Consider the following 14,369-nt stretch of genomic DNA (forward strand, 5'->3'; position numbering starts at 1 on the left):
GCTTTTGGTATGCTAGCCTTTATAAATCAGAGCATTGAGTATAGAAGCTGGGATGTAATGTTAAAATTGTACAAGGCATTGGTGAGACCAAATCTGGAGTATGGTGTACAATTTTGGTCGCCCAATTATAGGAAGGATGTCAACAAAATAGAGAGAGTACAGAGGAGATTTACTAGAATGTTGCCTGGGTTTCAACAACTAAGTTACAGAGATAGGTTGAATAAGTTAGGTCTTTATTCTCTGGGAGCGCAGAAGGTTAAGGGCGGACTTGATAGAGGTCTTTAAAATGATGAGATGGATAGAGTTGATGTGGACAAGCTTTTCCCTTTGAGAATAGGGAAGATTCAAACAAGGACATGACTTCAGAATTAAGGGACAGAAGTTTAGGGGTAACATGAGGGGGAACTTCTTTACTCAGAGAGTGGTAGCGGTGTGGAATGAGCTTCCAGTGGAAGTGGTGGAGGCAGGTTCGTTGGTATCATTTAAAAATAAATTGGATAGGCATATGGATGAGGAGGGAATGGAGGGTTATGGTATGAGTGCAGGCAGGTGGGACTAAGGGAAAAAAGTTGTTCGGCACGGACTTATAGGGCTGAGATGGCCTGTTTCCATGCTGCAATTGTTATACGGTTATATGGTTAATAATAAACCGAAACCTATTGTAAGAGAGCATTAGCAGGTTATATTATTGGTGCTTACTAATCTGTTAGATCCATAAGAAACCAAACATGGTTCATTCACAGAACAGTTGCAGAATTTGGGGGATGATTTAAAAAAAAGAATTTCCCCCTAAACTACCAAAGAGTGTAGTCAAAGAGTGAGTAAGTAAAAACTTTTTAAAAAATAAATAAATAAATAAGAAGACAAAAACGAAAAGTAAGAATATTAATGATCTGGATGAGGGAATTGAAGGCAATATCTCCAAGTTTGCGGATGACACTAAGCTGGGGGGCAGTGTTAGGTGTGAGGAGGATGCTAGGAGACTGCAAGGTGACTTGGATAGGCTGGGTGAGTGGGCAAATGTTTGGCAGATGCAGTTTAATGTGGATAAATGTGAGGTTATCCATTTTGGTGGCAAAAACGGAAAAGTAGATTATTATCTAAACGGTGGCCGATTGGGAAAGGGGGAGATGCAGCGAGACCTGGGTGTCATGGTACACCAGTCATTGAAGGTAGGCATGCAGGTGCAGCAGGCAGTAAAGAAAGCGAATGGCATGTTGGCTTTCATAGCAAGAGGATTTGAGTATAGGAGCAGGGAGGTTCTACTGCAGTTGTATAGGGTCTTGGTGAGACCACACCTGGAGTATTGCGTGCAGTTTTGGTCTCCAAATCTGAGGAAGGACATTATTGCCATAGAGGGAGTGCAGAGAAGGTTCACCAGCCTGATTCCTGGGATGTCAGGACTGTCTTATGAAGAAAGACTGGATAGACTTGGTTTATACGCTCTAGAATTTAGGAGATTGAGAGGGAATCTTATAGAAACTTACAAAATTCTTAAGGGGTTGGACAGGCTAGATGCAGGAAGATTGTTCCCGATGTTGGGGAAGTCCAGGACAAGGGGTCACAGCTGAAGGATAAGGGGGAAATCCTTTAAAACCGAGATGAGGAGAACTTTTTTCACACGGAGAGTGGTGAATCTCTGGAACTCTCTGCCTCAGAGGGTAGTGAGGCCAGTTCATTGGCTATATTTAAGAGGGAGTTAATGTGGCCCTTGTGGCCAAATCAAGGGTATGGAGAGAAGGCAGGTACGGGATACTGAGTTGGATGATCAGCCATGATCATATTGAATGGCGGTGCAGGCTCGAAGGGCCGAATGGCCTACTCCTGCACCTAATTTCTGTTTCTATGTTAAGAAGCTGTTCCTGAACCTGCTGATCCGGCCACGGGGAGACCTGTAGCGCCTCCCGGATGGGAGGAGGGTAAACAGTCTGTTGCTGGGGTGAGAGCAGTCCTTGACGATGTTGCGCGCCCTTCGCAGACATCGCTTGCTCTGGACAGACTCAGTGGAGGGGAGCGAGGAACTGGTGATGCGTTGGGCAATTTTCACCACCCTCTGCAGTGCTTTCCAGTCGTAGACGGAGCAGTTGCCATACCATACTGTGATACAATTGGTAAGGATGCTCTCGATGGTGCAGCGGTAGATGTTCACCAGAAACTGAGGAGACAGATGGACCTTCTTTAGTCTCCTCAGGAAGAAGAGACGCTGGTGAGACTTCTTGACCAGTGTTGAGGGTTCAAGAGAGGTCATCAGAGATGTTGACCCCCAGAAACCTGAAACTGGAAACACGTTCCATCTCCGTCCCGTTAATATCGATGGGGGTGTGCGTGCCATCCCTAGACCTTCTGTCGTCCACAATTAGTTTCTTGGTGTTAAGGGCCAGGTTGTTGTCAGCGCACCATGCTGCTAGGAGCTGGACCTCCTCTCTATAGGCCGACTCATCGTTGTCGCTGATAAGGCCAATCACCGTTGTATAATCTGCATACTTGATGGTGGTGTTAGTACCATGTACAGGTGTGCAGTCGTAGGTGAATAGGGAGTAGAGGAGGGGGCTCAGCACACAGCCCTGTGGAACGCCGGTGTTCAGGGTGAGGGTTGAAGAGGTGTGGTTGTTTGACCTAACAGACTGGGGTCTGTTAGTTAGAAAGTCCAGTATCCAGTTGCAGAGGGAGGGGTCGATGCCCAGGTTACCGAGTTTGGTGATCAGTTTTGAGGGGATAGTGGTGTTAAATGCTGAGCTATAGTCGATGAACAGCATTCTCACGTAAGTGTCTCTGTTGTCGAGGTGGGAAAGGGCGGAGTGAAGCGCTGTTGAGATGGCATCTTCCGAACTCCTGTTCTTGCGATAGGCAAACTGATAGGGATCCAGTGTGGGAGGTAGGCAGCCTTTGAGGTGTGCCAGGACCAGCCTCTAGAAGCACTAAGTGATGATGGGAGTAAGAGCAACTGGGCGGAAGTCGTTGAAGATCGACGCAGTGGGGTGTTTTGACAACGGCACGATGGAGGTGGTTTTAAGGCACATGGGGACAACTGCTTGGGCAAGTGACAGGTTGAAGATGTCAGTCCAGACATCTGTCAGCTGCGCAGCACAGGCCCTGAGGACGTGCTCGGGGATGCCGTCAGGGCCAGCAGCCTTACGTGCATTAGTCCTACTCAGTGCCAAATACACGTCATAGGGGGTGAGTGTGAGGGGCTGGTGATTAGCAGGGAGCACAGCCTTGATGGCCATCTCTAGATTGTCCCTGTCGAAGCGGCCATAAAAGTGGTTAAGCTCCTCAAGGAAGGAGGCGTCGCTGGATGTGGGGGTGGTGTTGGTGGATCTATAGTCCGTGATGGCCTGGATGTCTTGCCACATGCGCGGGGGTCGGAGTTGTTATTGAAGTGCTCCTCAATCCTTAGCTTGTAGCTATGCTTGGCCTTCTTGATGCCCCTCTTCAGGTTAGCCCTGGATGAACTGTAGGCTCGAGCATCGCCTGACCTGAAAACGGTGTCCCATGCTTTTAGCAGTAGCCTGACCTCTCTGTTCATCCATGGCTTCTGATTCGGGAATGTGGTAATCCATTTGAGGGAGGTGACACTGTTGATGGTGGAGTTGATGAAGTGCAATACAGAGGATGTATAAGAGTCAATGTCCGTGTGGGAGTCAAGGGTGGCCTGAGCTGCAAACGCATTCCAGTCAGTGTTTCCAAAACGCTGCTGAAGTGTGGAGTCCGCCTCCTCTGACCAAACTTTAACTGTCCTCATACCTGTTTCATTTTTCACCACACCATCACCCTGTCCATAAACTGGTTTAATTCCAAAGTTGTGTTGCACCATACTATACTTGTATTGAATCAATAAAAGTAGACCATATTTTTGAATCTATTTCTATCCATAAAATTACAAGGATGCTACAAGGGATCATAGAGCAGGAGTAATAGACAGCCACCATATTGTTGCATTATCAATTTAACTGGTCAATCAACTTTGTATTCTTAGCTTGCATTGTAGGGTAAGCGTGAATGGTTGTGATGAACTGATTAGTTCCAGATTGGTTGACCCAAGTTGTAAAATTAATTTCTTAATTTTGAGGGTCAGAAAAAGACCAGGTGGTTAAAACTCAATTTGTTCACAACTCCGTCTAATCCTACAGATTGACCACTGTGGTTGACTATTTAGGAGCAATTGCACAATAAATGCGGGGTTTGCCAGCAACATGCAATTCCCCAAAAATGAATAATAAAATGATGGTGATTCCCAAGTCAAAGATAGTAGTGAATATTTCATTTCTGAAGAAAGATCAGCATCCCAGATGTGTTTGATGCAAATTCTTGTTACAAATGGAAGGGAAGCCATTTGCCAATGGTTCATTCTTTTAAGAAAGCTGAGTGCTATTTATATAAGAAAATGGATCCAATCTAAATCTGAATTAGGAATGGCTGACCAGAGACATGTTATTATGGAGCAGAAATGTGTTCAGCAGCAAAATATAGAGATGGAGTTTGCATAACTTTGAAGCCAATTTGGAGTGTTGCACTGCAAATAGCAGGAAGCAATAAGGTTATAAAATAAAAGTGAAGATCAGTAACCAGGTTGTAAAAATGAACATGATGGATTGTTCCATCATGGATAATAGCAGAAAATGTGGCCACATTTCTATATTTTGCTGCTGAACACATTTCTGCTCCATAATAACATGTATCTGGTCAGCCATTCCTAATTCAGATTTAGAATTGGATCTAGCTAGTTTCAAGACATACTTGGGTGAAGTGCTAAAGGTAGCAGGGACAAATATAGTACATTGCTTATGGTCGCAAATAATTAGAATTGCCTATAGGTGTAGCTTACTGCCCAGAGCAATTAACATTGACTGAGCAAAGTTGGGCTGTTCAGTTCACTGAGTCCACGCCAACCAGCGATCATCCCATACACAAACACTATCTTACACACTCGGGACAATTTACATTTTTTTACTGAAGCCAGTTAAGTTAAAAACCTGTACGTCTTTGGAGTGTGGGGAAAAAACCGGAGCACCCGGAGAAAACCCATGAGGCCACAAGGAGAATGTACAAACTCTGTACAGACAGCACCCATAGTCAGGAACGAACCTGGGTCTCCAGCACTGTAAAGCAGCAACTCTACCACTGGGCCACGATGCCACCTATGTTTTGATTGAGGTTGTGCAAATGCGGTTTATAACTTTTATATTTGGTCAAGGATGACTTCTCAGCTGCAGTAATCACAGAGAACTCGATAAAATATGCTTTTGAAATGCATTTAGTTTTGAATGCTGAATTTGTTGAAATGAATGGTCAAATATGTATCTGCAATCTTTTACAAAATTTCATGAACCCACTGGGGAAAATTAATCATCTTCAATTAACCTAGCAGATGGGTCTCATATGAGTTATATTCAAAATATACTGTCATTGTAAATGTTAAAGCTATTTCCAGAGGCTCTGTGTATTGACTAACGTGTAAAGGATTTATTCTCCTTGAGTAGCAGTAGTAGTAGTAGTAGTAGTAGTAGTAGTTTTTATTTTCAACATGTAAAACAAAAAAGCTAAAAACAAAGCAAAATAACAATAAAATGAAATTAATAATAAACATACACAACATTGAATAACTTCTCATTCTGCATCCCAAATTAAATCTTACATGTTCGAAAAGGTGTAGAAGTATACACTTATTCCTACTCGTCAATTAATTCACAAACTTTGAACTCATCTACATATATATATGTACACATACACAAACATATACATACATATATCCATACATAAACACATACATACATATATGCACGCACGCTAACATACATATATTAGTTTATAAACAATTATGCAACGTGAATTCTTAGGTCAGTTGAGTGAACATGAAAACTACAGGTGACACTCCCACAACTGTGAAGATGACCAAAATGACCATTTCAGAAATCCACATCACCTTTTAGTAGAAGAGAAAGTTCTTATTAAGTCTCATTCCAAATGGATTGAAAGTTGGATCATGTATGACAACAGCGTGTACAATTAGGATGATGAGATTGATTTTTGCAGCCTCTAAATTTACGGTTAAAACGTCTGTACACATTCTTGAGGAAGCCTTAAAGAGACCATTTTTACAAGATTGGTGAAACTGAGCCATGGATCATTGTTTGCCTAATTTAAGTACTGTGCAAAGCCCATTCTATCTAAGTATTCAATCCTATACAACTGTTGATGTGCTGTAGACTTCAAGTTAGCTTCACTTTCTTACAGCATAGCTTAGAGGATAGAATGAAGAGACAGCTGTTGAAACAAAATCTAAATTATTACTCATCCTAACAACTGTTTGGAAGAAGCAAAGAAGAGTCAGATGGGTGTCCAATGGTGCAGTTACTAAAGCCGCTGTCTTGGAGCACCAGAGACCCAGGTTCAATCCTGACCTCGAGTGCTCTCTGTGTGGAGTATGTGACTTCTGTGACTGTGGGTTTCCTCTGGGTGTTCCAGTTTGAGGGTTACTAGGTTAATTGCTGCTGGTGTGTACGTAATTCTGGGGAGAATGTTTGGCCATTTGCACTAGTCTTATTTGCATTTGTCCCATGCCCCTCTAAACCTTTCATAGAAACATAGAATCATAGAAAATAGGTGCAGGAGTAGGCCATTCGGCCCTTCGAGCCTGCACCGCCATTCAATATGATCATGGCTGATCATCCAACTCAGTATCCTGTATCTGCCTTCTCTCCATAGCCCCTGATCCCTTTAGTCACAAGGGCCACATCTAACTCCCTCTTAAATATAGCCAATGAACTGGCCTCAACTACCTTCTGTGGCAGAGAGTTCCAGAGATTCACCATTCTCTGTGTGAAAAATGCTTTTCTCATCTCGGTCCTAAAGGATTTCCCCTTTATCCTTAAACTGTGATCCCTTGTCCTGGACTTCCCCAACATCGGGAACAATCTTCCTGCATCTAGCCTGTCCAATCCCTTAAGAATTTTGTAAGTTTCTATAAGATCCCCCCTCAATCTCCTAAATTCTAGCGAGTACAAGCCGAGTCTATCCAGTCTTTCTTCATATGAAAGTCCTGACATCCCAGGAATCAGTCTGGTGAACTTTCTCTGTACTCCCTCTATGGCAAGAATGTCCTTCCTCAGATTTGGAGACCAAAACTGTACGCAATACTCCAGGTGTGGTCTCACCAAGACCCTGTACAACTGCAGTAGAACCTCCCTGCTCCTATACTCAAATCCTTTTGCTATGAATGCTAACATACCATTCGCTTTCTTCACTGCCTGCTGCACCTGCATGCCCACTTTCAATGACTGGTGTACCATGACACCCAGGTCTCGTTGCAGCTCCCCTTTTCCTAATCGGCCACCATTTAGATAATAGTCTAGTCATTTCCTAGTCATTTACCCATCCAAATTGTTTTAAAAGAGTTGTTATCATACCTGCCTTAACCACTTACCCGCTGCTTGTTCTATATACCCAGCATTCTTTTTGTGAAAAGCTGCCCCTCGAGTTCCAAATAGAACTTTCCCATGTCACCTTCAACGATTGCCTTCTAGTTCTTGATTTCCCCAACCCGAGGGAAAAGGCTGTATGCGTTCACCCTAAAAATTAAGAATGGGCAATAATGCAGGCTATGCCAGTGACATCCATCAGATCCTATCAATGAATAAAAGTAAATTCAGACATAAATTGCCGGAGTTACAGCAGATCAGGCAGCATCACTGGAGAACATGGATAGGTGACAATCGAGTAGGGACCCTTCAAATTGATCAGTCCTGATGGGTCCCGAGTCAAATCGTCACCTATCCATCTTCTCCAAACATGTTGCCTGACCTGCTGAGTTATTCCTGCACTTTTTGTCAATTTTTGTAAACCAGCATCTGCAATTCCTTGTTCCTAAAAGTAAATTCAGCGTGTTTAAAAATTAAATGTCCATTATTTCAGTAGTCACTGATTTAAATTTGTACATTTTGTATTTACAATTCCATATCCTGGAACCCGACTCCAATTCTGTCAAAATCTGCATCTGCCAAGTCAATGCCCCAGTTGGTCTATTAGGGTGACAAATTGGTGGGGCTGGAATAAGACGCTTCATAAAATCCAGAATCCAAGGCTAAGGTCAAATGGAGTAAAGTACTTTCTCCTTTGGCCTTTGCAAAATTTAATCTGGTAACCTTATTCGTTGTATATTTAATAATAATAATAATAAATTTTATTCATGGGCGCCTTTCAAGAGGCATTTTTGGAGGGCAGTGGCCTTGTGAGAAATATGAAATACAACCTGTGCATAGTTATTTTCATTTAATGTTTGGTGCACTGTTACTTCAACCATTTTACATACTTATTTGCTGTGGCGTAGGTTGGTCATTTTTATCCATTTGAAAGTATGCGCTTAAAGTGCAAATATCTGGAAGATAGTGATATCAGTACAGTTCCAGTTAAATCAGTGGCCTCTTTTTTCTTACATTCTTATTCTCTGGGGGGGAAAAATGTTGAACAAATTTCAAACTATGAAGCATGGTCTTCAAAGGTTTGATCAGTATATTTCCCCTATATCAGTCCTATCTGCATTGAAATTGATAATTCAAATTACTATAAGTCAATATATTCAGGGGGTGTTGCTTTCACACAAAGCAATGACAGTTTTTAATCTGCTTATGTTTTGTCCAGCAGAATTCCCTTTCTCAGTCCTACACGTGTCAGGTAGGATTCTGTTTTGGAATTAATTTTAGTGATTGCATAGCATCAATATTTTAGTACTAGCTGCTATAATAATTTCACTTTAATAATTTCTCAGACCTTTCCATCATTTTGAATTTAGGAATGAGAAAATCGAATTGGTGACATGCGGTGTATGATGTAAAATTTGAGATTAATTGCATTGGTGCAGGAAGAAAACATACAAAATGGAAATTGAACTGTTGAATGCCAGCCAGTTCAAAGGCAAAACAATTGTTATATTCAGTTCTCACAGAGTATATTGAATGCTCAGATTTTTAAAAAATGAACCAGACATGCCAAAAATATGAAACAAAAGCAGAAAATAATGTAAACTCTAAGGGATCAGCATTTACAAAAGGAATAGATGCATTTCAAGTTTTGAACTTTTCATCAAAACTATTTTTTAACCAAAAGGTAATGCACTAAATGTAAACATTGTTTCCATAAAATGTTTGCTTGGTGACTTCTTTGAGTACATGTGATCCCTGCTTAACAGGATGGTGTGCAATAGGGGAGGGTGGTCAGAGTTGTAACATCAGTGCATTTATCAAAAAAAATGTGAGGTCATAAAATGTTGTGCTTGTGTAATTTTTCCACACATTCTGTAAGAGTGAATTTTATTCAGATTTTCAGTTCGTTTTTGGTAGTGATTTGTTAATTCCACAAGGACAAATTTCTATTATCCTAATGGCCTAACACAGTGGTCGCCTGTACATTGTACTATGGCAACTCCCAGTTATTTTGTAACATTGCATAGCTCTCCTGTTATTGAACAGTCAGTAGGATTTAATGGTTCCACTTGGCTTTGTATGATGTATAATATAATGTCCATCTTCAAATCCAGTGTTAAAACACATTTGTACTCTCTGGCTTTTGACCATGCCTGAGGCTTTGCTTCTGTTTGTGGTGTTTTTGATGTTTCTTTATTTTGCATGTCTTTTCCTACTATTTCTTTTGATTGTTATTTTTGGTGTGTATTAACTTTTTTGTCAATGATTAGTGATGTACAGCACTTTGTTGCAGCTATGTTTGTTTTTAAAGTGCTCTTATAAATAATATTATTATTATTATAAATTGTTAATGTCATTAATCCACTTGATTTGAGTTTCCTACCAATGTGTTTTGAAACACTAGTCTTTCTAAAGGTAATATCACTGCATCTTAATAACACTCTTTATATTTTTACATGCAATTGCTAAGATTGGTTGTGATTAATATTGTCTTAAATTATGTATCCTGGGAATAATTAGAGTTTAACTTCAGCAACTGCAAAGTTATCTCATTAATGCTATTGTCTGTTTATGTTTTACTGTCATCACATGTTTCATGTACATTAACCCTGGTGTCATCCCTTGTTTATTTTAAATATGCTATTACACTTTAATTTAATGCAAAGAAAAGAAAATGTTGGATATGGGTTGGACTATTTTGGTTTAAAATATTTTCCTCCAAGGAGATGAGGGAACATAATTGGGATTAATTTTAGCCTCCTTCATATTCATTGATCCATGAGTAGAATCTGTAATTTGAATCCTTAAATATGTCAAGGTTTGAAACTGCCAGGGTTAGTCAATTTGTGGGAATTTCTAAACTGGTGGTTCAATTGTTTGCAATATAAGTAACAAGGGTTGGATCACTATGAACATCAAGTAAAATCCAACCTTTCCTACCTTGAACTGCTTTTGGGAGATGCTTTGAATAAAGCTATCTTATACCACACAAAGTGCCCAGAGTCACAAAAATGTAGAGTTCTCAAAGAACTGTAGAATTTGGAAAGAAAATGTTTTATTGTTTCGTCCTGTGGTTGAGGGACCACATTATGATGAATGACTGGGAGTGATGCAAGTTTGGGTACAGGCAGTAAGGTTTGGAGAAAATGTCAGGGTGGCCAAGGAGGTATTGGGAGAACAGGTTTTAAAATAGATGGTTGACATTTTCACTGGAAGAAAGGGCAATGCAGCAGCAGAAAGTAATTTTATTAATATTACAGAGAAAGTACACTCAGAAACTCTGTATGATAAATAGGTACAAAAAATGTGCCTATGGCGGATATGGAAGCATTACAACCATTAGAGGATTAATTGAGATTGTGGGGGCTTCAACATTCAATGGGGAGTTTTGGAATAGGAGCCAAAGGCTTGAAATTGGAGCTACTCCTATCAGGACACGGTTCAGAAATATTTGTACAGGCAAATGATGGCATCAGTTTGTCTGACCTGGCCAACTATCAAATGCTAAGTTATGTCTCAGAAAGTCAATGATGCTAGATTTAATTTCCTAACTCTATTTTTTGTGCTCCTGTTTCTGCTTTCATTTAAAGCTGAGGCTATTTTAATAAATTTTAATGTGAAGTGGAAAATCTGAATAATAGGCCATATCTTGCTATTGCTGGGTTATTCCCCACTATCAGCTAGAATTGTATTTGCTTGAAGAAAAAAGTTGTGATTGGAGATATAATAATGGCATAACGCTGGTTTTCACTGGCATTTATTTGTAAAACAGCGACTCCTGGCATTTCCATATACAGGGTACTGGACATAGTAAAAGTTGAAATGCAGAAGCAATTGTCACTGGCATTGTGCTGCTCTGCAGGAAGAAATATTGCAACCTTTGCAGCACGGAATCTGTGATTGACAGAGATTTCAACATTACACATTATATGTTGCTGATTTTAGTTTAAATATAAAAAAAGCTCAAAAAAGCTCCCTGGCCCTGAAAATCTAATTATGCATGCACAGATTGCCATTTCCTCACAATAGCATGTAAACCTAGTTATATTTTTAAAAACTGTTTTCAAAGTCAATGTTATTTTGGTTTTTGTTTCAACCATCACAATGAGCTTGATCTGTATTATGTTTCTGTAAAAAAAACTATAATGTTTTTTTTAACTGGTTATCATGAAGAAGGTTTGGAATTTTTTTTACGTATTTGCTGGTTTTGAAGAATGCGAGGTGATTTTATGGAAATATCATATTCTGAGGTTGGATGTGGAGAGGATGTTTTCTCTTGAGAGAATCTAGGACTAGGCTCATTGTTTAAATATTAACTACCCATATAAGAAAGAGATGAGGTAATATTTTCTCTCAGGATGTCAAGAGCCTTTGGAACTCTCGTCCAAGGCCATAGAAACACTGAATGTTTTGAAGGTAAACGTTGATAGATTCTCGGTGATGCAGAGTTGAGGTAACATTAAAATCACTCACGATCTAAGTGAACAGTGGAACAAGCATGAGCTGCTGACTGGCCTATTCCTGCTCCTAGTTTGTATATTGTTCTTGCTGATAGGCAACATCTTCATCATGATATATCAGTAGATGAATGTCACAGTTTCTCTGCAAATAACGGCAAGCCCTTTCTCCGTGCACGTTGCATTGGGAAAAGGCTTAATCTTTTGTGTATGAATTGAAGGCTGAGTAATGTTATTAGAACCTTCTTCAGGCTCAAGTTCAACTGTAGCTGCTGTTCAGTTCATGTTGTATCTTTTAAATAACATATAACCATATAACATATAACATTGAAAATTTAGGATGATTTCAAAAACAAGTTCAACTTTTAACTCTCATTTCAGTACTTACCTAGTAACTCAGTGTTTTACAGTTCAAGGTAATAAGTTTTCAGTTATTTGTTATGACATTGCACTTGGTCTTTCGTGGTTGTTTAATTGAATGTTTAACTATCTTCATTCAGCTTATTTAGAGGTGACTGCTGGTTAATATTCCTTTCAGAAATGAAAAATCAATATTATGTGCACCTTTCCGATGCCATTTTTCAATCAATGAGAATTAAAACTAAATTGATGTTCGACTTTTAAATTGTTCTTGTACGTTTCATAAAATCTACTTGATGTTTTTGAACCCTAATCACTTCATGATTTAAGTTTCTTAAATCATGGCCACAGACTTTGCCACAGGAGCCGTAGATGGAGATTGCCCAGGTTGTTTGAATTATTGCATGCCTTGTCTGTTATTTATGCTTGGCATCCACATGCTCGTCAGAGAGGCTCAAAGTGCTGAGTGCCCTTCTGGATGCTTTCTGCTAGTTTGAGCAGTCTTTGGCCAGAGGTTCCCCTGGTCAACAAAGATTTATGCATTTCAAGAAGGCTTTGAAGGTGCCCTTTAATCATTTTTGGATATGTCTGGATATGTTTTAGTCGTGGAGTTCAGCATAGACGGCTTGTTTCAGAAGTAAAATGTCAGGACAGTGTGTCGGGAACCGCAATGCTGATGATGGTGGCTTGTGAAAGGATCATCATTGATTTATTTATTCTGTTGGTGATTTTGGACTATTTTGTCGATGCAACATTAATTATATTTTTGAGGAGCTCTGAGATGATTACCTGATGTTTACTGTTTCTCCAGCACAGGAGGATGTGGGTGGTGCTGATTTGTAGATCATGAGCTTGGTCTCAGTTGGAGATGTTGTCGTTCAATTGCTTTATTCTGCATGTGATGACAGCTAAACTGCCAAGTTAGAAAAGCTCAGTTATTCATCTGGTGCTGAACCTAACTGGTTCTGATGGATTAAATATGTCTGTTAACCCAACAACTATGCAATGTGACAGATGCCACAGTTTCAGCCCAACCTTGGCAACTGTTTCAGTGTAATGGGCCTGTTCCACTTAGGCGATTTTTCGGGCGACTGGAACGACGACACATGCACACATCACTTCCATCACCAGCCCGATATGCAGGCGGAGGATAGGGCAAGCGTGGGTAGCAATGTCTGAGTGAAATTCACACGGTGCAAAGCCAATGTGATACAGACACACACCGCGAAGAACAGGAAGGTTAGCGCTGTAATTAAGACGGTGAAAGCACAGTGTACGGGAAGGGTCACGTAAGTCCTTTAAAAGCATGGGGAGAAGGAGTGGAGACAACTTTTAAGAAGCCAGAGATACACGGCTGTGAAGCTTGGCAGACATTAACATTACCATTCGGTTATCCTTGGTTCTGAAAACAACTGCTTACGTTTTGTTTCCCCCAATGAGCCAATGAAATTCACTGGTCAGCACAGGCTACAACCTACGAGAACCTACGACAACCTTCGATCTCCTGGCAACCCACTACCACTGCACCTATGACACGAGAATTCTCGCTACTCTCCATGGCAGCTTCATTCTGCTTGCCGATAATTTTTCAACATGACCATAATGAGGCCGCGACTAGTACCCAGAATGCGGGAACTCCTCACGACCATGAAGGAGACTACCCGGCAACCACCCGCAAACATGTGACGACCATGTGGCAACCGCATAGATTCCTGCAGTCGCCTAAAAAATCGCCTTAGTGGGACAGTCCCATAAGATAGACATAAAATGATGGAGTAACTCAGTGGGACAGGCAGCATCTCTGGATAGAAGGAATGGGTGACGTTTCGGGTTGAAGGGTCTTGACCCAAAACATCACCCATTCCTTCTATCCAGAGATGTTGCCCGCCCCGCTGAGTTACTCCAGCATTTTGTGTCAATCATTGGTTTAAAACAGCATTTGCAGTTCCTTACTAAAATGTTTCAGTGTGAGGCTGGTCGCTCCCTTGGTACTGTCCCTGCATTAACATAGTTGTTCCCTCTGAAGTGCCAGATCCAGTTCATCAGTAAAGCACCAGGAAGCTTTTACTGGATTTTAAAAATAAGTACTTGCAGCAAGTATGCCGCGGTAGGATGGCTTCTGTACTACAAAATT

General features: G+C 40.7%; 1 protein-coding gene across 5 annotated transcripts in view; it reads left to right on the forward strand.

Annotated features, from left to right (window-relative positions):
- The window catches only part of agtpbp1 (ATP/GTP binding carboxypeptidase 1), a 217,711-nt gene that overhangs the window by 63,884 nt on the left and 139,458 nt on the right, over positions 1-14,369 (forward strand). For 3 of the 5 annotated variants that reach the window (XM_055632933.1, XM_055632937.1, XM_055632938.1), the window contains one exon: positions 8,638-8,670. The exons of 1 other annotated variant lie outside the window; for it this stretch is intronic. In XM_055632933.1, coding sequence (XP_055488908.1) covers positions 8,638-8,670 — 33 coding nt within the window. The remainder of the gene's footprint in view (positions 1-8,637; positions 8,671-14,369) is intronic. One more of the 5 variants, XM_055632934.1, reaches the window with a different exon arrangement.

The sequence above is a fragment of the Leucoraja erinacea genome, chromosome 3, assembly GCF_028641065.1.
Source record: "Leucoraja erinacea ecotype New England chromosome 3, Leri_hhj_1, whole genome shotgun sequence".
Lineage (NCBI taxonomy): Eukaryota > Metazoa > Chordata > Chondrichthyes > Rajiformes > Rajidae > Leucoraja > Leucoraja erinaceus.